The following is a 23,798-nucleotide window of genomic DNA, read 5'->3' on the forward strand; positions in this document are numbered from 1 at the left end:
ATAGACGCTGTGGCGCGCGCATTAATACAGTCAATTGTTTAATTTAATGGATATTTCGGTTTAAACTAGTTCATCTCGGTATGACAGTTTTACATAAAAAAAAAGAAAGTTATTAAATATCGACTTCTTGATTATATATTCCGGATAAACGAATATTGCTTTAGATACAATGAAAATTAGACAAGAAGTTTCGAAAAAAGTAACTATAAAAAAATATGCAAGGTGTAACCGGAATGTTTTCATTAGTGTATCTATTATAATTTGATGTCATAGATAGGTTGGTTCCTGATGCTATTCTCTAGGAGTTCGTCGACAATTTTCAGGTATGTGGTTTGATAAATCGGGTTTGATAAATAATATTGGAAGATAAAATAACAGAAATTGATTGTCAAAATTCAAACACCAAATGAAATAACGCTATTGTCACGCTTGTTATCCGATAGAAAATACTGGAAATTCCACAAATTGGAAAGCTGGCTACTCTATTATAGTTATGAAGTGATGCACATTTTAAAAATGAAGTCGATAAGTAAAATTGATCTTACAAAAGCTGATAAGTGTTTGAAAATATTTACAGCTGAAACAGATGACTATCCCATTGAGTCTGATAGCGAGTCTACAATTTCTCTCTATTGATTGAACTAGTACGGTTTCAGTACAAATTTCGTACGAATATTTGACAGGGTTGTTAATTGGATAAGGCAAGAAAGAAATTATTAACTCACTATTTACAACGTCATGAGTTAATGTTTTAGTTACAAAATACACAACTTGCGTTAAATACACAAATGACAATTAATTATTATAACAAATATTAAGTAATATCAGCTGTAAATTTTTTGCTATTATTAGTTATTATTAGTTATAATCTACAATTGTAAATTTTATGTATTTCGTTATGCCAGCTTGCACACAGATGCGCAAATGATTTCGTAAGGTTTCGTAATCTGCAACTATTAAAATAATATCGAAACTAAGTTAAACAAACGATAATAATTATTTGTTCGTGGTATCAATTTTCGTGTAATATAACCAAGTCTTCGTATTTAAAAAAACCTACTATCAATTCTAACACGTGATCGTCTGAGGCCCATATTCGAAACATATCGCTTAAACGACGCATTGCTGACTTTCTTAAGTTGAGAATTTCCACGGCTTTGTTAAAGTGTCTTTTCAAAATCTCATTGTAAAATGAATTATAATGAATTTGTTCTTGGGAAAATCTATGTGAAATAGATGGTATATGAATGTAGCTCGCCAACGTGTATTCGTCTGAAACGAGAAATGTATACATCGTGAGTGAGCGATATAGCTTTTCTTGTTTCAAATGTTCAAGGTCGGCTAGGCACTGGTTGTAATAATCTATTGTCAAATGAGATAAAGTGATTTGCGCCCGAGAAATCGAAGATCGATCAGAAATCGGCTTGTCTTCAGAATCGAGCAGTGCAAAGTGTGCTAACAGCGGCTCTATTAAATGGGACAAATCAAGTTGTTCAGTTAGCCCGATCACTGTATCTCCATCTCTCTGAAACTCCGGATCAGCTCCGAATAACAAAAGAAGCTCAACGCACTTCTTTCTGAGAGAGGAATCAGAAGATGTCTGCTGAATGACATATAACAGAGGAGTGTAATTACTGTTACATCGAATATTCGGATCAGCACCCTTTTCTAATAAAAATTGAGTAGAGATTGGATCGCCATAAAGCGCGGCGTAGTGCAATGCAGAATGATTACTTCTGTCAAGTGCATTCACATTAATGTCGGTGTACTTAAATAAGTCCAACACATCTTTATTGTTGTTTTCAATTAAATAATATAAAGCTGTTTTCTCCAAGTTATCTCTCCTCAAAAAATTTATATTGCAGTATTGTAAAAACAGTTGCACAGCTGCCTTAGAACACTTACTTAAAACGTGTCTTAGCTTCATAGCTTTGCTATCGTTCTCCGACTCCTCCCACGCGATATTCCTTTTCAACAGTAGACTAAGTATTTCCATGTTGTAACAGAACTTGAGAACCTCCGGTTCTTTCCCTTTTTTATTTTTAATACTAATATCAGCTCCGTTCTGCAAGAGTACTAGCATGTTTGGAATGTCCGATTGATAGGCAGCTTCGTGTAGCGCAGTGTTGCCGGTATCGGAGTCCTGAGAATTAACGCAGCCAGGTTTAAAACTGATCATCGTTCTCGTCACTTCGGGATTGTACAAATAGACAGCTCGATATAGAGGACACTCGGCTTGTTGCAGTTTACTCGCCAATTCGTTGATGCTCAATCGGCCGTTCGCGAGATCGAAAGATATAACTTTAAAAAATTCCTTTATTATTGATAAGCTTTTCGATGACAAAGCAGATAATTTCATAGTTACGTTAAGTGCGCACGTTTCGTACAATTCAGTTGGGTAGATATTTGCACTCTTTTCCAGTAGTAGTTTCACTGCTGCGACACTTTCTTCTTTCACAGCCATTATAAGTGGCGTTGTACTCCAATCGTCGACGGCGTCGATTACAGACCCTTGATTTATCAAATAATACACTATATTCGCACTATTGTACTTGGCAGCCAAATGTAGTAAAGTTGTGCCGCGACAGTCTACTAGTTTATCTGCCGGTATATTTTGTATCAGATGCACAACCGCCTGATATTTACCTTCTTTTAAGTAATCTATTAATTGGTCGTCGAAATATTTCTTAACATTTCGTTCGCAAAACTGTAATAAATATTGATAATATTAATTCAATAATATTACAACGACAAAAATACAAATCGTCAAACACTTGAATATGCCGAAATATATATGATACAGCAAACTCTGATTTAACATAACTTTCCCTCTAGGACAAATTACGAAAACAATAATTTATTAATTACATTATTACCACCATTTTCAAATATTTAACTTCTTTACTCTGAATAGCTAGAATAAAAAATTCAAATTTATAAAATCGAATGAGCAAATACTAGTTTTTCATCAAACTCAGTCTGAGATGTGAACTCAACGAAAGCGTAGGACAGACTAAAATGTTCCGGAAAAGATGGCTTGAAATTTTTTTTCTCAGGTCAGTTTTGCCATCCTTCCCCTTGTTTTGCGAGTAAAGCTGGCACATTCCAGACTATGACGATCAGCTTTTCAGGGTTAGGTTTCGAATTTTCTTGAAACTTGGTCTATACATGTTGTCTGTATGGTAGTGTATTTAAGTATGGATTATTAGATCATTATAATAATTATATCAAAAGTTATAAACAATTGAAAATTTTTGACCAAAAATTTTCAAAAATTTATATCTCTAACATTTTTTTTAAACAATTGACTATATCTCAAAAAGTGTTATTTTAATTTTAAAAATTCTTTTTTTATTGAGTTCCTTGACATTTTATCTTTAAAAGTCCGTTATTAAATTCATCGAGCGATCATTAGATGCGATACAGTTAGCGATAATAGTGAACGCTCATGGGCCCTACGACGCCGATAAGTCGGTAAGTTTGGTAGCAGCACCGACGCGTGGCCGAGCAATAAAAAAAGAATTTTTAAAATAAAAATAACACTTTTTGAGATATGGGCAATTGTTTAAAGAAAATGTTAATAACTTTTGGGAAAAGTGATATTAAAGTATTGTTCGCTAAATATCTTTAAAGTACACCCTTTTATGTGTAATATAAAAAAAATTCGCTTCGATAACTTCAATGGTTGCGGAGATATAAATTTTTGAAAATATTTCGTCAATAATTTTCAATTGTTTATAACTTTTGATATAATTATTATAATGATCTAATAATCCATACTTAAATACACTACCATACAGACAACATGTATAGACCAAGTTTCAAGAAAATTCGAAACCTAACCCTGAAAAGCTGATCGTCATAGTCTGGAATGTGCTAGATCGTAGCCCAAAAAGTCTGTAGAAGGACTTCCACTCTGACAGCGGCTGCATTTCCACTCAGGTATGAAAATTTCACTTTTGTGTTGTTGTTGCCGAGATGGTGGTCTTGAGCCTTTTTCGAAAAGTTTGCGTGGATGGATGTTTGTCTATACATGTCTGCGCTTGTATTTAGAGAATCTGGAGGGTGTTAGATCATGGCAATGAAGGAGTTTGTGCTCTATTGTATTAGAAAGTAAATCAGCACCGTCCAGTATAATATTTATATCTGTTGAAAATTCATTTATTTTATCCTAACAGCTGATTCACCATCTCACACATTTTGGAAATATTTTACAAAAAATATACAGCTAAATATTGTCGTACACTTTGAAATAATTATTATCTAGTTCAATAAATATGTTATCTTCCCATCTATATTATTGATAAAAAAAATGAATAAACACTTGACAATTTCTCTATAAAAGAATAATAATTAAAATTTAAGGAAAGGATGAAATTACCACCGGTCTTCTTTATTTTTGGTTTCTATAGCACTCACTCCCACCTATATCACATCTAGATCTTCAAGTTACATGTAATTAGCTTATCAACAAGATAATACGCATTCAGCATAGACACGAAAAAAGACAAATTTTTGAGAATATAAGTATGCATGTGTAAAAATTGGCAACATTACTTTTATAAAATTTTGAAACTTAACAACTGTGTTTCACATTGATCTTCAAACAAATTTTGTTCAAATTTTGAAAAATCAAAAAAATTTGTTTTTTAAATAGAAGTTTTTTTTATTAGGTATAGTCATAAAGCAATTAGCCACTCGGAGAGTTTAGCGTCGACCTGTGCGCTTGCAGAGATCACCCGACCTTTTATTATTTTGCGTTCGAAATGGTTAATTCACATGATTATTTGAATTAGGAATTTTTTGTGGCTTGAATTAAAACTAATTATTTGTATATAAAAAAATAATCATTTCCGTTTTTGATTATAAAAATTGGTTTAGTTCAACTAAAATATATTCGACTCTGACTAACACATATAGACACTTACGCGTTGGCCTGGCTGATCTGTAAACACAAAGAAGGGCCACGTAGCTTGCCTTTCCCTCTTTCCACTTTTTTAGCGAGCACTGTCACTTTTCCGTCCTCTTATTATCAAGGAATGTTTTTCTAAAAGTTTTCCAAAGCATTATGTAAGATATTTCATTTTTTATAGGTTATTTATAGTCTTTTATTTAGAACCTTTATCACAATTTACATTTAATAAATGATTGAGAAAATATACATTGTTTTCAAATAAATCGCTCTAAATTTGTTAAATATACAAATTAATGGATTTTTTATTGAAAACACATGTAGGTAGTTAACAGGCGTACACATTGAACGTATGAAATTAGCGTATTTCGATATTAGTGAGAGAAAGTAATTTCAGTTTCCTGTGGACGTTTGCGCTCAAGTGAAGCGAAGGTTAAGAGGCCTCACGAGGCTGAAATCACTTTTTCGACACTCCGTGCGGAAAGTGCGGCTTTCCCGCACGCTCGACAGAATACGTGCGTTGAAAATAGCACTTTTCGACGCTCCGTGCGCGGGAACTTGATTTTATGCACACTTAAGGAATCCAGCATTAAATTAAATTAAATTAAAGCACACTTAAGGAATCCAGGGAAAATTTCCCGCACTTGTATCGTAATGTACTAAACCCATGTACGTAGTATCGAAAAGAAAATTCAGCCTCGTGTGGTCTCTTCACCCTCGCTCCGCTCATGTTTAGGATTATACAAAAAAAAAACGAAACTTATCAACAGAAATAAAACAGAAAAGTCAGATATTTTGTAATAATTAAATCGCCTAACAATTTTGGCTCAAGTACAATATTCTTTATGATAAATGTTCATTGCAGACTACCAAAAGATGCATATAATTAAGACGCCGCGTGCCCACGGAAAGTATTAATAAACTCATAGTGCGTGTAAATTAGCAGCCAAGGCGAAGTCAAGGGTGTTAAACGTGCGCTGTGAAACATGGACTTGCTGATATCACGGCCATTGGCCGTATCAGTAGTAGCTTACAGCCCGATATCAATTGTCGCGCGCTATGGATTTTCACTACGAGCGAACCCTACGTTTCCGCCAGGCTCGGACGTGCCGTTTTCGTTCTAGTGGCTTTTATTATTCCCCAAGTAAGGCGGCATAGCATGAAGAGTAGTATAGTTTCTGTGAAAAACAACTTAAAGCGAGCGGTAAGCCCAAACGAACGCGTAGTGGGGAGAGATTCTCCGCCTGGCGGCCGAAACATTTTCCGCAGCAGCGCACAGTGGGATATTTTTGATTTTTTTTCCTAGAAATCTCTTTCAAGCCACATTTTTCACTCTATTTACATGCATTTTTTTTAATTATTCGCAATTCGTTGTACTTGTTGATGTTCGAGCCCCCTACTGAAATCGTTAATATTATTATAATTATTAACAATGTAAATGAATAAATAACTAATAAATTAAGGTAACTGACATTTTCAAAGACAATATTAATTTTAACGGTAATAATAAAACGAAATCTCAATGTTATTTTCTTAAATCAATAATTTAACGCTATTCATAATTTAATCCATTAAGGCCCATGCCTTTTATAGTAATAATAATATTGAAAGAGATACCACCAAACTAACCATGCCATTCATAAACATAAAAAAATATCAGGATTTTTTCTTCAGCAATTTGTAGTTGTTTATAAAAAAGTTATTTAAAAAAATTACTTAAAAGATATTGTTTTTCAAATCTGATTACGGCCATCGAATCTATGGAAAAAAAAATGGGAAAAATATAGATAACATTTTGTTGTCGAACTTCAATTTGTTGATGTAAAACGGCAATAAATAATCGCAATTCCAACAAATCGAAAAAAATACCGTGTTTTTTCTTTTGCCATTTACAATGGTTTATAAAAAGTTATTTAAATAAACTAATTAAAATGTTTTTCAATCTAATTGCGACAAAAAACACGGGTATTTTTTTATGCCTACATACATAGTTTGATACTATCTATGTACTACCAATATTATTATTACTATATAAAGTATGAACCTTAATGGGTTAAATAATAAATTGTGTAAAATTATTGATTTGGCAAAATAATATTGTATTGGTTTTTTGTATTACTGTTATTAAAATTATATACACAACAAATTACCCAACTTGTGTTGGGTGCCCAAAAGCATGCGGAGAGAAGTTATATCAATTTACAGGTTTTGATATTCATTAGAAAAAATTCTAGTATATATTTAGTGAATTGGCGTCACGTCATGGCAACGATTTTCAGCACATTTTAGCAATAATAGTATAGAAAAATCCACGACAACATATAATTTTGAACTCAACAATCGTTTCAGAATTCAATGAGCTACGGTGTGACAAAGTTTAGCTCTTAAGTGTTTTTACGTGTTAAAATTCAGCTAGATGTGCCAAATAAAACAATTTTTCAAAGTGTCAAAATTAGTATCACCCCTGAGGGCGGGAAAGCCACTATAGTGGCTCGACCATCGATCGCCACTTCACATCTGAGTATTCTCCGATGTTAGACACACATATCATGCGTTATCTATATAAAATACTGAGCAGTTAAAAATTCCAAACCCCGTCCTCTAAAAGTTAAGTCATATACGCTTCACTACGCAATATAGGTACTGTCAATCATTAAATTTCTTTCGTCTTGATTGTAACAACCCGCCGGTATCAGAATCACTTTCATTCACATCCGTATCATGTTAGATATCTCATAATCTTAGATATTTCAGTAATAACAGTATATCGACGATAAAATTAACGATTTATTATCAACTCTAGTTGGAAATTCAAGAGTACATTCTTTGTTCACTTTTATCCTATCTACCAACTGTATATCACTTTGAAAAATTTATTGAAGACCTCAAGGGTCACCAAATGCCACTGTGTATAGTTGATTGAAAAGTATTAGGTATGGTTAGATTTCTGTTTAGTCTATTGTTGATATATTCTAGTATCTTGAATAACTTCCTCAAAATTATATAAAATCTTTAACAGGTGTGACATCAGGCATATTTTTCTTTAATATTAAGATAATTCTTTTGAGTTTTATTATTTTCTATTATTCATAATATAAAAAATGTTATATTAGGTAACTAGAAGAAAGAACACGAATAGGAAAATGTTTGAGAACCCCTTCAAGAACGAAATAAAAAGAAGATAAGAACTCTGATTGTCTTATAATTTTCTAATAAAAAATATACAGTCAAAAGGTACACCTAACGAAACAAAAATTTGAATTTGAATGCAACTAGTTTTTAAAGATTCTGTTAACTATCTCTTTTCTTTCTCTCTCTCTCTCTCTCTCAGAAGTCTTCACTAGACCTACGAAGAATGATAAGGAAACGTTGAGTCATAAAATGACTGCATTCGATTAGCTTTCCGTTGAATTTTCATGACTTCAAATTTCATATGAAAATACAACGTTATAATTAATGTTACATTTCAAAAACATGATTAATGTCAAATTAAAAGCCAAATTTACGACGGAAAAATACCTTTCACACATTCTTCAATTCGAAGCTTAGTTTGCGCACAAATTAGCAAACTATTTTATAATATATATATTTTTTTGTTTTAAGAAATTAATCATCGCTAAAGATGCGTCATAACAAATATAAGTTGACAATATAAATTATGGCAATTAGAAAACTTTAAATAAAAAGACAAACAATGTCAACTTGCTAAACAATTAAATATAGCAATAAAAATCAATGAGAAATGCGTATATGTAAACTAATAATTATTCTAAAATAAAGAATGTAATTTTGTAACTAATTTTATATTATAATATACTAAATTGCCTTGCATGCATAAAAATAAAATAAAATTGTGATTAACAATCCTCAGATTAGTATGTAAGATGTCGATCATCTTTGATGTAAACTAAAAACCCAGAATAACGGTTTTCAGCGACTATAGTTATCTAGGAAGAATCTTTATGTTATCTTTAAGCTCTTGACTAAGAAAGTTTCTCTTAGACTATAAAAGGGCCATGCACCCGCTCCTGCGGCAGTTGCTCGGTCAGTCGTTTAGATAGTCAGTGAATCGAAATTTTATGACAATTTTTTTCTTCAAGTAGTATACAATAATATTTTGACCGTCTTCTTGTGTATTTAACAATAAATAAAAAGTAAGTAAAAATAATCGCTCCCTCTTTTTTTACATTTTCTATTCCATTCCTTTTTAGCGCAATAGTATCTTCTCCCTCTCTACCCTAACGTGAGACTGAAAGCGATTGGTCCAAACTTTTTGTTAGTTATCTATAAGGGTTTCGTAATTGATAGGATCCCTCGATGTGTTTGATTATTAGAAAGTTTTTGCAATAGATAGAAATAAAATATAAATCAAGCACAGTAATGATTGTATTCTTACAAATTCCGTTTTAAATAAAAGTTTCACAACGATCTGTGGTTTTTGGCATTTATTTGCTAGATTGTAGAGAGAGAGAGAGAGAGAGAGAGAGAGAGCCGCTTTGCAGTAGCTCATTACGCCATACAAATAATATAGGTGTTAGTTAAAAATTTTAATTTGAAACATTTATATTAAATGCTTGGAATTTAGAAAAATAAAGAATAACTTTCCCTTTTTCGGTTCTGTGTGGGCGAAAATAGAGGAAAGAATAGAAAAACTATGGAAAAAATTATTTACTTATATTTCAAAAAGAGCAACTTATATTGAATTAGCAAATAACTTGAGTGCAGACTCTACAATTATAGGTCTATGTAGATTTTCAGCCATTAGTAGATTCTCCATCAGTTATTTATTCCGACAATGGCACGTGTTTTTTTATTATAAACAAAGAAGTAGAAGCAATTTAATGCATTGATTATTAAAAAATTATTGAATTTTTTGCGAAAAATAAATTTAAATAGAGATTTACTTCAGCCAATGCCTTTAACATGCGGGCAACATCGGAAAGACTGATACGCTCAGTTGAATGTGCATTAATAGCTTTATATATATTGCACATATCTTTTTTCAAAGAGCCCCAACGTTGTGCTGATAAAACTCTAAGAATATTGATGCATTAAATGTATTGACTTTTGAATAATGGTTTATATAAATGCATTTTATTAGTTCCACCAATATCATCAATAATTTTATTAATTCTTTAAATTTTTTTTATCGTATATTCATTTACTTTTGATATTAATAATTAAATTAACACTATGTACTACCACTTTTTTTTCATATAAATCAAAAGTTTCATACGATACACCATCATTTGAAAGTAAAGGGTCAATTAGATAAAGCTTGGTTATCTTTATGTTCATTGAAATGTTCACTAAAATTCTATTCAATATTAATTTTATAATACATTACAATACAAGGGCAAAAAAGTATGAAAATACATTAAACGTTAAAATGTTTACAATTATTGCATAAATTTCAGTCATAACCGGGTGAGGGTTAAAAATAAGTTTACGGGCACCAACACAGAAAAGAATATAAATGGTTGAATTGGTTCTTAAACTGCTTTTCTAAAATAAAATAGTTATAGTGATTACAAACCTAAAGGTTGCGAGTAATTTAGAAATAAAGCCCCATAATTTGTATAGTTACTTCTTTACAAACTCATTGAACTTTTTAATGTTCATGAGATATTTAATCAATTATAAAATATTTACTTATTTGAATTTAAAAAACTTGAATAATGATTATTTGAAGATTGATTACAAAAGTTGTTAATGAAGTTTTTGCTATATATGTAGTAAACAAATAAAATTTTTTCAAGCTTTACCTTATTAGTAAAATAGTACCAAGTGACTATTGTTAAAATACATCATCGATTATGTTTTTCTGAATAATACAAGAATACCAAAGGCAATTTTAAACAGTAATGTGTAAATGTCATCGGCTTATCAACACGAGTAAAAGTAATAAATGAAGCAAAGAAAATGATTTATAAATGTTAGGTTTGTTGAACGGTTAAGAAAAATGTTTTTGCGATATTGTTGTGCATGTGTATTATGCTATGAGCAAAGCACAGCAGAGTGGGATATATATATAGATATATATATAGAGCAAGAAAAGCCTTGCTGTAGGGGACGTGACGTATAGGTAGAATCGGTATAAGCGTGAGTCGTGTGTGCGAGTTGAACATGGAGATCAGAAGAGAGAGAGGGAGAGGACGCTATATGCATAGCCAATTTGCGATGTGATAGCCGGAGCCATGTAGAGCACCAAGATCATCTCGTTTCACCGACAGTCAGTCGGACTTTTGAACTAGCACGGGATCGTTCAGCCCACATCCACAACTCCCATATCTATATACTTCTTTACGAACCGATAGTCAAATAATCTTTTATTAACAATTTGTTGAAGGTGACTCCGAATCACGTATCAGACATGAACTTGTAGTGAATATTTTTTAGAAAAAGATTACTTGTTCTAACTGTTCAAAAATCTGACTGTCGATTATCTAATTGTCGATTAAATTAATTATCAGGACGTCGCAAAGGTTCGTGTCGATGGGATCTTCCATTAGTCAAGTTTACAAAGTGACCGTATAACCAGTTTGATACAGTAACGGGATTCAAATGAAGACATTCAGAATGCTGCAGTCGACTGAATCAATCTTCGTTGTCTTAGCTGTTCTTACCATCCTTATAACAAACTTTGAAAAGTGTTTGACCGCTTCTTTTAATATTGGTAAGAAAAAAAAGATTTTCAGTGTTATTTATTCGTTTGAATAGTTCTTTTTTTTTGTTTCGAATAAATTTCTTTACTTACAAATTAATTTGCTTTTTGATAAGCAAAATGATTTATTTATTTTTCGCATGTTAATTTCAAATATCACAAGTATTTATTGAAAATATACAAAATAACTGTAAACAAACTTTATATTTCATGTGCATAATGACTCACGATAATCAAGTACATAGTTTGAATGTGAAAAATGTTGAATTTATAGATGAATATCTGAGGCATAGAAATCAAGATACCGAATGTAACTTTGCCAAAGAAGTTTGTGAAACACCAGGATGTATACACACAGGTTGGCATATACATCATTGTTATGATTTAGAGTAATTGATATATTTACAGTTGTTTGAGTGGATGGAATGCATATATGGAAGTGTGTGAACAGTTAACATAGTTCTTGCAATTGAGTCGATTGATTCTTATAATATTTTTAGCATTTTATATATTTATTGACTATTTACGAAGTAGCATTTAATAATTTATACACTATTTGTACTACAGCTTCCTTAATTCTCGATTCTATGGATCCCAGCGTAGATCCGTGCTCCGACTTTTATCGGTTCGCTTGTGGCAAATTTATCAAAGAAAGCGTTATTCCAGATGACAAGTCCAAAATGGACACATTCGATAAAATTAATGATCAAATACAACAACAGCTAAGAATTAGTATAGAAGATGATCTGCGTAATGACAGTCCACGTGCTTTCAAACTTTTACAGTCGTACTACAATACTTGCATGAATACAAGTAATGTTATTATTTGTTTGTTATCGATTCTATAGTAATTACTTGATACATTATCAAATGTAATTTACATTGAAAATAACGTATTGCAGCTCAAATAGAAGCAACTAGCGAACATGATTTTCGAGCTATTTTAAACAACCTAGGTGGCTGGCCCGTACTGGATGGCAAGTCATGGAATGAATCAGCTTTCGATTGGAAGAAATCAGTCGTTCAGTTTCGCAATACAGGATACTCTATTAACTACTTCATCGACTTTGAAATAAACGTTGATATGAAAAACAATAGTAGGCGCCTCATCGATGTAAGTTTAATAATAAATCAAGCATTCAATAAATTGTAGTAATTATATTGTTTTTCCTAGTTGGATCAGGCGTCCACGGCACTACCACAAGAATATTTATCGAAAGGATTAGAGGACAAAGTCGTTCAAGCGTATTTCAAATATATGATAGATTTAGCTGAAATTTTTGGAGCTAACCGCGACGTTGCTAAGAAAGAACTGGCCGATTCTCTGAATTTCGAAATCGAACTTGCTAAGGTAGTTCTTCCATCACTTCGCAACAAAGACAATTATTTTAAATTAAAAATTTTGTACACTGAAAGTACAAGAATCGTTTCGAATCACATGACTCGTAATCATTGATATCGTGCACGCGCTTTATTCTATATACCGCGATGACGATTCAGTGCACACTTTGGATTAATTTTAAAAAATAATGCGAGTATTTACGTTTTGCAGATATCACTTGCAAGCGACGAGCGTCGCGACATGACGAAACTGTACAACCCGATGAGCGTGGCGGAATTGCAAAAGGCTTTTAAGTCGGTTCTATGGATTGATTACATTAACAATCTGCTTGCCCCGCATACAAAAGTCGAGCCCTCCGAGCAGGTGAATGTCGTCGTTCCTAGCTTCTTCCAATCGTTCTCCAAGCTGATCGTCAAGACTCCAAAGCGCGTGCTGGCGAATTACGCGATGTGGCGTATGGTTGCTGAATCGGCTCCACGTCTAGGCGAACGAGTGCAAAAGGCTGAAGCCGAATTCTCGGCATCACTTACGGGCACAAACGTCAAGGAACCTCGTTGGAAAGAATGCCTCACTTACGTATCCAACAAACTTTACATCGCGGTCGGCGCACTCTACGTTAGACGCTACTTCGACAAGACTGCCAAGGATAATGCTGTCGATATCATACATAACATACGTAAGAGCTATGAGCGCATTCTCACTCAGGTATGTAATTTACATTTTATACAATTTTTTGATTAAACATTTTCTTTGTTTGTCTCTAAATAAACTTGAATAAAATGTTACGCTCTTCACATTTTCATTGAATTATATTGTTATGGCATCTCATTCAGTAGAGACAGAAATGCTGTTTATAATTTATAATAATATATCCAAAGAATAATAATATTTTATTGACATGCTAATGAAATGGCTCTGATTAATTTGTTAATTTATTACCGTAATGAGATTATTTTTGAAAATATTATGACCATATTGAATGTCACATACAGTGCTCATTTACCTAAAACCGGGAAAGTGATGAGTTGATGCGAACATGCATATTCTGCCAATAAAGCGTGAATTCTATTACGATATCTATTATAATATTAATGAATTCGCATATTGCCAGTAAAAATCATGGCATGAAAAATTATTTGAAACCTGCACGATCATTCGGTAAACAACATCGTTCTCAGGCGTTTTTTTTAAAGCAATTACTACAAGCATACATCAATGTATTAATATCACCTTACTTTTTGAAATCATGCAACTTGCGTTGAAAAGATTCCCGTGCTCAATGTTTTATGCTCCATGTAGGTCGACTGGATGGATGAAGAAACGAGAAAAGCCGCGCTAGAAAAACTCGACTGGATTCAGCCGCACATTGGTTACCCAAACGAATTTTTAGATGACACAAAGCTCGACGAATATTATCAATATCTCAAGATATATTCCAAAAGTTTTCTCAAAAGTCACTTGAGCCTGAACCTCTTTCAATTAGCTTACGACTTCGAGCAGTTAAGGAAACCCGTGAACAAGACTGAATGGATTACGCATGGCCAAACAGCTATTGTCAATGCTTATTACGAGCCAACAGAAAATAGCATTCGTGAGAAATATTTTCGAACTTCATATTACCATTTTAATGAGATTTTTATGTGAAGTAATAATTTTTACGAGCTTATTAGTGTCAGGTATTTCCAGTTCAATTCCATCTTGTTAGCAATTGATATGTGAGTCTCGGTGACTCGTTAAAGCATTAGCTCATATGTCAAAATCTGGATTTGCATTTCAGCTATATATTCAGTAGGCGGCAAGTTCATTCGAATTCAACACTAGTTCATTTATATATTTTCGTATGGAAATTGACTAATACATTTTTATCATAAATTGATTTGTATAATTTTCAGAGTTTCCTGCCGGGATTTTGCAAGGAAAATTCTTCACTAAGGATAGGCCAAAATATATGAATTATGGTGCGGTTGGCTTTGTAATGGGACATGAAATGACACACGGTTTCGACGATCAAGGAAGGCAATTTGATAAGGAAGGTAACTTGATCGAATGGTGGGAACCGGAAACGAAGAAGAAGTATTTGGAACGTGCTCAGTGTATCATCGACCAATACAGTAATTACACAGTCAAAGAAGTCGGCTTAAAGGTAAGTAATGACTTGAAAAGTAGTCTACTAGAAAATATGACATAATTCGTAATTGACCTGACCTACCTACTTTTCTGTTAATATAGATAAATGGTAAAAACACCCAAGGCGAGAATATTGCGGACAACGGCGGTATTAAAGAAGCATATTTTGCCTACAACGAGTGGGAGAAGCAAAACGGACAAGAACCTCGTCTACCTGGACTGTACTTCACGTCCCAGCAAATGTTTTGGATTAGTGCAGCGAATGTTTGGTGTAATAAATACAGACCCGAAGCTTTGAAAGCGCGAATAGTCACAGATGTGCATAGTCCAGGAGAATTCCGTGTTATCGGACCAATGTCAAATATGCAAGAGTTCTCCAATGATTTTCAATGTCCACTGGGCTCTCCCATGAATCCCGTTAAAAAATGCACAGTTTGGTAATTATCATTGTATAGAATTGTAAATCCTGTATAGAATTGTAAAATTGTACTCTTTAATTACGTGACATGATATCCTATTTATTCAATTAATCATTCGACGATAAGTACACGTTATTATCAGCTATTTTATTGCCTAATCAATAATTATCAAAAAGTAATACCTCATAACTTATACTTGCAATCGATAGCTTCATAAGTTGTTACTATTATGAACTTATGTTGTCAAATTTAATGTTTGATTATGTTTCTTATTTAGAATATCTTTTTGTATCACAAAATAAAATCTCATATTGCTAATGTATATTAAAATAAAATTTTTCTTGTCAATTACATGTTTTTTGACAAGCTGAAATATTTCAAAAAATTACTTAAGAGACGACTTGCTCCCGCATTTTCAAGTGTGAATATTTATTTTCATTCTTAGAAGTTGTACTTTTTTGCAAGTCTCTCCCTCTTTCTCTCTCTTCTTTCTCATTCAATTGTACGATATCTCTTTATCAAAGTCATATAGTCTGATACCGATATTCGTACACTCTGCAATAATTATTTAGAATTCTAAGGGAATGATCTTATTTACTTAAAAAACTCATGTACTTTGGATTCATGATACCTAATAAATTGAAATATATTAAATTGTTTTATTTATAATGGAATATTTAATTATTGAATTGTAAATAATTTTTATCACAATTGAAGCTCGAAAAATAATTTAGAGTGATAAAATAATGAATATATTTTTATACTCATATAGTTGCTCTAATAAATAATCTATAAAAAAAGAAAATATATCTATTAAGTGTAAACACGAAACAAGAATCAGATTAAGCACCGCTGTCAGTATCAAACTCATATATCGATTAACTGAAAAAACAAGTAAAACGAAAAAACTAACAAATAATGTCTCTAGCAACGTACAAAGGTATGATAAATTTTTTAATCTCGAGGTCATCTTCGTATAGATCAAAATATTAAAAAATTCTTTGATCTTAAACTAATTCGAATATCTCAAAAAGTAGTTTATTTTTTTTTAAATTTTTGCTTCACCGTATTCCGGAGAGTTTTTTCTATTAATGACAGTTGTAAAATACAAGTGCTCAACATAAGAAAACACGTGACACCGATTGAAAGAAAACGCTCTAGCCTGCAGTAACGAGTGAGTCTAGGGCTCAGACGCTCGGTGCTGGGGCATTGTCATTATATAAAACTTTTTACCTCGTTTTGACGCCTTTTATCGGTCTGTCTAATTGAAACTTATAAAAGCACATTGGAAAAAGTGGAATCGTCGAATGCTGAGACTTCTCCAAGCCGCGCCCGGCTGTGATGCGGTGACACAAGCGGTGACATGGGACGCGCTTCATTTTATCGCTAATTGCAGGTAATTTTACTGCGAACCAGTCAATGATAATACATATTTTTATGAAAAAAAAGTCAGAAAGTTCAGAAAAAAAAATTAATTAGGTCAAACATTATTAACAGTTAATTGTTTTCGAAATTCAATAGTTCCATCGTTATTAAAGATATCCGGATGACCTCTTTTTTAAATACGCCGTAAACTTTGAACTTTAACTTAGTATCAATAAAAAATAAAAAATGTTAATTTTTTAAAAATGTTGTTAAAATTTTTAAAACATTGCAGTTTTTTAACGATCTATTGTATAGATTAAAAAATTATTGCTTAGTCAATTTAATTGCTTAGTAAATTTCTTAGACTTTTTTTTATAAAAATATGTATTAATATTGACTGGTCCACATTAAAATTACCTGTAATTAGAGATCAAATGAAGCGCGTCCTATGTCACCGCTTGTGTCGCCGCATTACAGCCGGGCGCGGCTTAGCGAAGTCTCGGCATTGCACTTTTGTCAATGCGTTACAGTTCCGATTTTTTTAATTGTTGCATCATCGCATTCCTTGTACTTTTTACATGGAAATGTATATCAACGTTTTTAGGTTATACATAAAATTGTTTATAATAAATGATCGAACGAAGGGTTGCCGTGACATCACTGTACTGCATTACCACACGCGCTATCGCAAGTTTCTTAATGTGCTATTGTTTCGATTTTAAAAAATTGTTACACGATCATGTTTCTTGGATTTTTTATATCGGAATATGTATTATAGTGTAGTAAGCGATCGAAAGAAGTATGACACGTCGCGACGATCGTCTGCCTAGCAGAAAAACTAGTTTTGATATGTGGAAAGTGTTCTTTGAATTTTTATGAAAAAACTAATCCTTTTGTTCAAATATGTGTAATATGTAAAAGGCAATTAACACGATTGTTTTAGAATCTTTTAACAAAGTAAACTCTTGATATTTAGACAGTTTTAAAAACAAATTATTGCAGTTTGGAGCCAATATGAATTAATTGTCGATAAAATATGAAATATAGCATAATACGAGGGAGGATATAGAATAGTGATTATAAACGATAAAAATATATTTTTACTTCATATTTGCTATTTATTAAAATTAACCACATTATTTATTTTTCAATTAGATGCAGTTCCCTTAGTAAACAGGTACCACTTTATGATTTGACAGACGCGTATACGTTGTATCATCACGACTATACAAAATGAAAGACGTTTCGAACTTTTGCATTTGCTCATTGTCAAGTAAATTTCTATATATTGTATTTTTATCGACGAGTATTGTCGAACGTATCATTGACATCATTTACGAATAATCGTTATTAATGCATTGAACAGTAAAGTAACCACACTTCTCACAAGATAACATTCTCCATATGTAAATAGAATTTTTAAACATACGCTTAAATATTTCTATGCGTATTTCCTCACTTATTGTGAGCTACATCGAATTTCATTAATTTATCAATAAATTGCTAAATTTGGAAAGATTCATCATATTAAAATACAGTATTATGCACTTAGATGCATTAATTTTTGGACTTTTGAAAAAATCGCCAATATTTACGTGTAAACTTAGCATTTACAGGAATTTGACTAATTAGCAATTATCATGAACGTGAATATAATTTGTCAGTATTTCGTTGAAAACAAAAGCATTAACTTATCATAGTTGAAATCTTTTCAATACGTTCTTAAAAATAAATCACCTGTTTTCTTTATTTCATTTCTAGATATAAAAAAAACACAATTGTTCCACGTGATAAACAAATTATTTAATTAAATACTATTATTTTTCGTTAGATTTACAATTTATCATCTTATTTTGATAAATAAACAAAAATAATCATTGTTATGTGCCTTTGCATGCTGAAAATATAACGTTCTAATGATTTCAAAATTCATTGTTGAATTTAACGATCAGTATACAACATGAACTAAACATTTTGTTGTTACAGTCTTTATCTCATGACCAGCCTGATAAAATTTGTCTCTAGGCTATGTATTATTTTAAACTCCTACTACGACGTATGTTCTTAAACATATTCGTCTAGCTGGTTGACAGCAAAAAATAATTTGTTTTTGACCAACTTATACATATAAACTTCTTTGTATAGAAAAAACAAGGTATTTGTATTTGTACCTCACATAAAACATAAAGTAAAATGCTAAACTTATTTTATCAACACTTTTACAACGAAGAAAAATGCTTAATTGATTATAATTTGCAGTAGGGCATTATATATTCTGTAATTTTTGAGTATATTTTACAATGTATTAGAATATTCTTGATTCAAAATATCGTTTATCATATTCTGTAGTTTACATTTTGGAAAAATTTACTTATTATTTTTGAAAATAACGCATGCAATCAATAAACGACAAGTATATTAAAATTTATTAAAACATTAATGAAATGTAAAAATATATTTTTGTTGATTTAATTTTTGTAAAAGATAGTAATTACATCTTGTAAGTAAATGATATTTAACTGGAAAATGATATAAATGTGTTTGACAATTATCGTTTTATTAACTTGTAAAAAAATTTATGTATTCAAATAGAAATAGAAAATTTCATGGGTATCGGTTACAAATACTATACTGAAAAAAGTCACCATTGCATAATATTTTTTTTATTTTACTTTTAAGAATATTCTGACATCAATCAAGATTGGTTCAATTCCATTTAATGGAATAGCAAGATATTAGACAAGGTAACAGGGAAATGCCATAAAATAATGAACTCGTGTATCTGATAATAATCATATCTACAAAAAGTATATGTTACTATATTTCACAATAATAAATTTACAGCTCAAAAAGTTTTGCAATATCTATTTCCTTGAATAATTTATTACTATTAAGTATTCGCCCGTGCACAATAAAGAAAAAAGGCTGCTCAACGTTAAAGCTGTTTTAATTTCATTATTGACTTTCAAATGAAAATATTTGTTAATACTTAAGAAGTAGAAAAATGTGAATAAACATAAGATACCCTTACAATCTAATATCAAAAAATACAACCATATGAAGTACTTCTATTTACTTTTTTATGAGTGTATAATGTACATGCATACCGTCAAGATCTTTTCCATTACATAATAATAATTCAGAGTCAAATAGTTGTTAATATAGATTTTTAGGATTATTACAAATTGCAAGGAAATCATTATTATATACATATTTTTTGCAAGTCTAATTATCAAATATATTATGTAAATTTCAAAATATTTTTGTCTATTTTGATCAATTATTTTTTAGCTAAGTTATGAGTTGATATCAATTTTTTACGTTCAAGTAAAAATAACTTAGTTATATAATAAATATAGAAATTTTTTATCTTTTGATTATTTTTACTATTTTGATAATAAGCTTTTTAAATTTTGTTGTCATATGTTATCAATATTGTTAGCTTGAAATGAGTAAAAAAATAGTAAGATATTTCTTAATTTACTTACTATTGATGCAACGTAAAATATTTGGTTTAATAACATTTCGTCTGAAAATATTTTTTAAATGATTAACTTTTTTTGTATACATTGCAGTTTGTTTACCAAAACTTGAATGATTATATGCTTATTTGAAATATGACAATTTATAAATTTGAATATTTCAACTTGCCTCCATTCGTAAAATTGCACAAAATATTCTATCAGCTAGATACATTCTCATAAAAAAATCTTTGAAACTTCGACCAAGTAAAATAATCAAAAACAGTAATTCTGAAAGCTTGTGAGCTTATTTCAGCCGATATGCAAAATTAAATCTGATGAAATAAAAATATCTTTGATGGTACACTTAGCAACGGCATAAGATAAAGTAATTACACGTTTGAAAATCATACTTATAACCATCAATCGAACATTCGTAGAGATTCGCCTAAAATGAGTCGTGATTTCAGGTCAGGGAGTCGAAGATCCTGGGTCTTTGGCAACAGCAAAGTCGACGAAGTTGGGCGGCAACGGCACCCTCGTTCACACGCATTTTCGATCACCGTTCTTCGGCTGTCTCGCCAAGTTGGCCCGGTTCTTGCTGTGGCCTTACTATCTGGTACGTTATGAGGTATTCGGGATAGGCTTGCTCGCCTCGATAAACCACATACTCTGGGAAAACAAGACCACCCTGCGACGGCCGACCCATTACACTGTGGTGGCCAGGCGGTGCATGAGCCATCTTCATCGCCGAGAATTGTAAGAAGGACTTACCAAGAGTTACGCGACAAAGCAATAAATGCCTGAAACCATCATAAAAATAAAAATAATTTCAGTTTATTTTATCTTAAAGACTTTTATAATAAGTTATATTCTTTACCTGTGGCAAATATAACAACTACGATCTTTGTGCACAGGACAACCTGTGCCACCACAAATTCCGTACACGTATTGGTTACTTTTGCTACTATGCTCGGCAAAATAAATACCAGCACCAAACATACCACCGATGTAGGCGTGACGCTCATCAAATCCTTTTTGCACAATAGCGTTGATAAAAGGGCTGCCGTGGAAAAGCATACGCTCGTTCGCTAAAGTTGTAGCCGACGAACTACTTACACGACTCGTTGCACTTGGCGAAGTCGGTGCTTGAGTCACGGTGACTTCTTCGGCGACTTCTTGTCTTCGGTGTGCGTATCTCTCCCAAAGTTTTCGATTTTGAACTTTTTGAATCTAAAATTAAAAAGTACGTATTAAATGATGAAGTATTTAACTAATGCCAATTTAGTTTTATAATTGACATACTCTAACTATATTATATCTTGAGAAAATGCCTCCTGAATGTCCATTGTCTCTATGCTCCCTAATAGTGCTTTGCATTTCCTCCTCAACAGCCAAGAATTCTTTATCCTCGGCAAGTAGATCAACCAACAGCGTTCCAGGATTTATTGACGGTTGCCAGATTGATCCAGCAGCTGAGTTAAGCAATTTATCCATGCCCTTAATCAACTTATGCCTATACCCGTAAGCTGAAACTCCAACTTGCTTCAAATCTTCGTGGCCCATCTCTGCGAGAATATCTAGAGTGATTTGTTCACGCTCAAAGAGCTCCATTAAATGCTCGAGACCAAGGTTCTGTAGAAAACTTGAGATGTTGGTTATTGCCCCACCAGCACTACTCGGACGAACGTTTCGCTCATTGCAAGATTCTTTGCCTGAGTCGCTACGATCGGAACCACAATGTTCAGCTGTCGAAGACATGGGGCTGATGCAAGAATTTGGTCGTGCCACAGGAACGCAGAGGGTTACGGCTACACCCGACGGCATTATCACGGTTTCTTGCGTTAACGACGGTGGTGGCGATACTGAAACTGCAATGAATGATTCAGAATTCAATGTGAATTCAAACAAAATTATCAGTATTACAAATGATGCAGGGATCGATTTTAGAATAGAAAAAAGTAACTTCCTGTTTGTTTTTACAACTTACCTGCTACGCTGTTAGGTGTTCGACTAGAAGTATTCGAGTTGAATACGCCTGGTGGTATGGAAGTAACGACTTGTTGTGAGGCCATGGCATCTTGCAACAGACTCTTCACGTCATCTGCACTAGCCAAGTCCAAAGGACTCTGACCTTCTTGATTCTTCAGGAATGGATCGGCACCGTGAGCAAGTAACAGTGCACATAATTGCGTTCTACCTTTTTGTGCTGCTTCATGAAGTGGTGTGAAACCCCATTTATCGGTAGCATTTACTACTGTGTTGTACTTTATTAGTAGAGCTGCGATGTCAAGGTGACCATAACTTGATGCGTTATGCAAAGGAATCAAGCCACCCTTATCTTGTGCGTTTACATCCGCACCACGCTCAAGTAGGAATTCAGCTACTTCTAAATTATTATATCCAGCTGAAACAAAGAAATACAATGATACGATTTTTCTATCAGTTATTGGACAATAAGGTTGATTTCTTAAGTCTACGTAAAAACACATTAGTAAAACATCTATATGAATAGAAAATTGTATAGTAACTTGAATATTTAGATAAATAATTAGTTATCTCATAAAGTAAGTGCTAACATTTAAGTCTTTTGGTTTCAATAAAAAGCAAATAAATAATTAGAAAACAAAGATAATTTTTACATTTACTTTAAGTATAATAAAAATTATAAAAATTGAGAATTCATCATAATTATATACAGCAATAATGTAAAAAATATAGGACGTACCAGCTAAATGAAGAGGTGTGCTGTTTCTTCCTTGAGCATCTCTACAATTGATGTTATCCTGCGTCACAAGCCTCTGCACACGTGCGAGGTTTCCTTTTTTTGCAGCATCGAGCAATGCGCTATTACCCCGCAACAAATCAGCAACATCTTGATCACCTTCTCTTACAAGATCCAAAGGTGTCGCGCCATCGCGATTTTTCTTTGTAGCATCAGCACCGTGACGAAGTAACAATCTCACAATCTCGCATTTACCCTTCGCCGCAGCTTCATGTAAAGGTGTAAACTTCCACAAATCAGCCACATTTACTGAAGCACCATGTTTCACTAAAAGTTCTGTTACTTCGTAATGACCATAGGAACATGCGTTATGCAGTGGAACCAGTCCTCTAAAAAATAGAAGCAGTTATTTTTTAATTATAAATTTTTTTCAATAGGCTTAAACTAAGAAAATGCTTGTAGACAACTGATTTTTATAGTAATACGTACCCCTTATCTTTTGCATGGACATCAGCTCCGTGAGCCAAAAGGTATTCCACCACCGGAACTCGATTGTAACCAGCAGCAAAATGTAAAGGAGTGGAGTGCCTACCGTCCAAATCGCGACAGTTGACAGCATGAGGATTCGCCTGAAGGATTCGTTCAACAGCTGTCAAATCACCAGATTTGCTAGCTTCCAACAGTTGAGCTTCAACGTCTTCCGATCCATTCGGTGGATCTAAAACAGATATTAACGAATGACATTAGTTTACGTAAAAATAAAGATTGCCTTTAAAAAATACA

The 23,798-nt window shown here is 32.5% G+C and overlaps 3 protein-coding genes across 7 annotated transcripts in view; 1 reads left to right on the plus strand and 2 right to left on the minus strand.

The window, feature by feature from the left end:
- The window catches only part of LOC131674795 (neprilysin-2-like), a 37,873-nt gene extending 21,703 nt beyond the window's left edge, over positions 1-16,170 (plus strand). Inside the window, exons 1-10 of one of the 5 annotated variants that reach the window (XM_058953617.1) lie at positions 11,077-11,296; positions 11,386-11,588; positions 11,851-11,934; positions 12,144-12,389; positions 12,479-12,690; positions 12,751-12,927; positions 13,129-13,623; positions 14,218-14,509; positions 14,811-15,061; positions 15,148-16,170. In XM_058953617.1, the coding sequence (XP_058809600.1) occupies positions 11,477-11,588; positions 11,851-11,934; positions 12,144-12,389; positions 12,479-12,690; positions 12,751-12,927; positions 13,129-13,623; positions 14,218-14,509; positions 14,811-15,061; positions 15,148-15,486 (2,208 nt within the window). In that variant the 5' untranslated portion in view covers positions 11,077-11,296; positions 11,386-11,476 and the 3' untranslated portion in view covers positions 15,487-16,170. Of the gene's footprint in view, positions 1-11,076; positions 11,589-11,850; positions 11,935-12,143; positions 12,390-12,478; positions 12,691-12,750; positions 12,928-13,128; positions 13,624-14,217; positions 14,510-14,810; positions 15,062-15,147 lie in introns of those variants that run through there. The other 4 variants (XM_058953619.1, XM_058953618.1, XM_058953620.1 and 1 more) reach the window with 4 other exon arrangements.
- On the minus strand, positions 1,013-2,882 carry LOC131674800 (putative ankyrin repeat protein RF_0381). The gene is made up of 2 exons (XM_058953626.1): positions 2,877-2,882; positions 1,013-2,707 (listed from the first exon to the last, which is right to left on the minus strand). The coding sequence occupies exons 1-2, from the start codon at positions 2,880-2,882 to the stop codon at positions 1,013-1,015; spliced, it is 1,701 nt and encodes a 566-aa protein (XP_058809609.1).
- Positions 16,171-19,345: 3,175 nt separating the features above from the next.
- On the minus strand, positions 19,346-23,733 carry LOC131674801 (poly [ADP-ribose] polymerase tankyrase-like; the record flags this gene model as incomplete). Its single annotated transcript, XM_058953628.1, has 6 exons — positions 19,346-21,093; positions 21,171-21,523; positions 21,596-22,161; positions 22,281-22,697; positions 23,019-23,404; positions 23,505-23,733. Coding segments are annotated over 6 exons (2,195 nt in total), but the record flags the coding sequence as incomplete, so codon positions are not given.
- Positions 23,734-23,798: the final 65 nt, after the last annotated feature.

Source organism: Phymastichus coffea, unplaced genomic scaffold (genome assembly GCF_024137745.1).
Source record: "Phymastichus coffea isolate CEN01 unplaced genomic scaffold, Cenicafe_Pcof_1.1 PCOF00305, whole genome shotgun sequence".
Taxonomy (NCBI): domain Eukaryota; kingdom Metazoa; phylum Arthropoda; class Insecta; order Hymenoptera; family Eulophidae; genus Phymastichus; species Phymastichus coffea.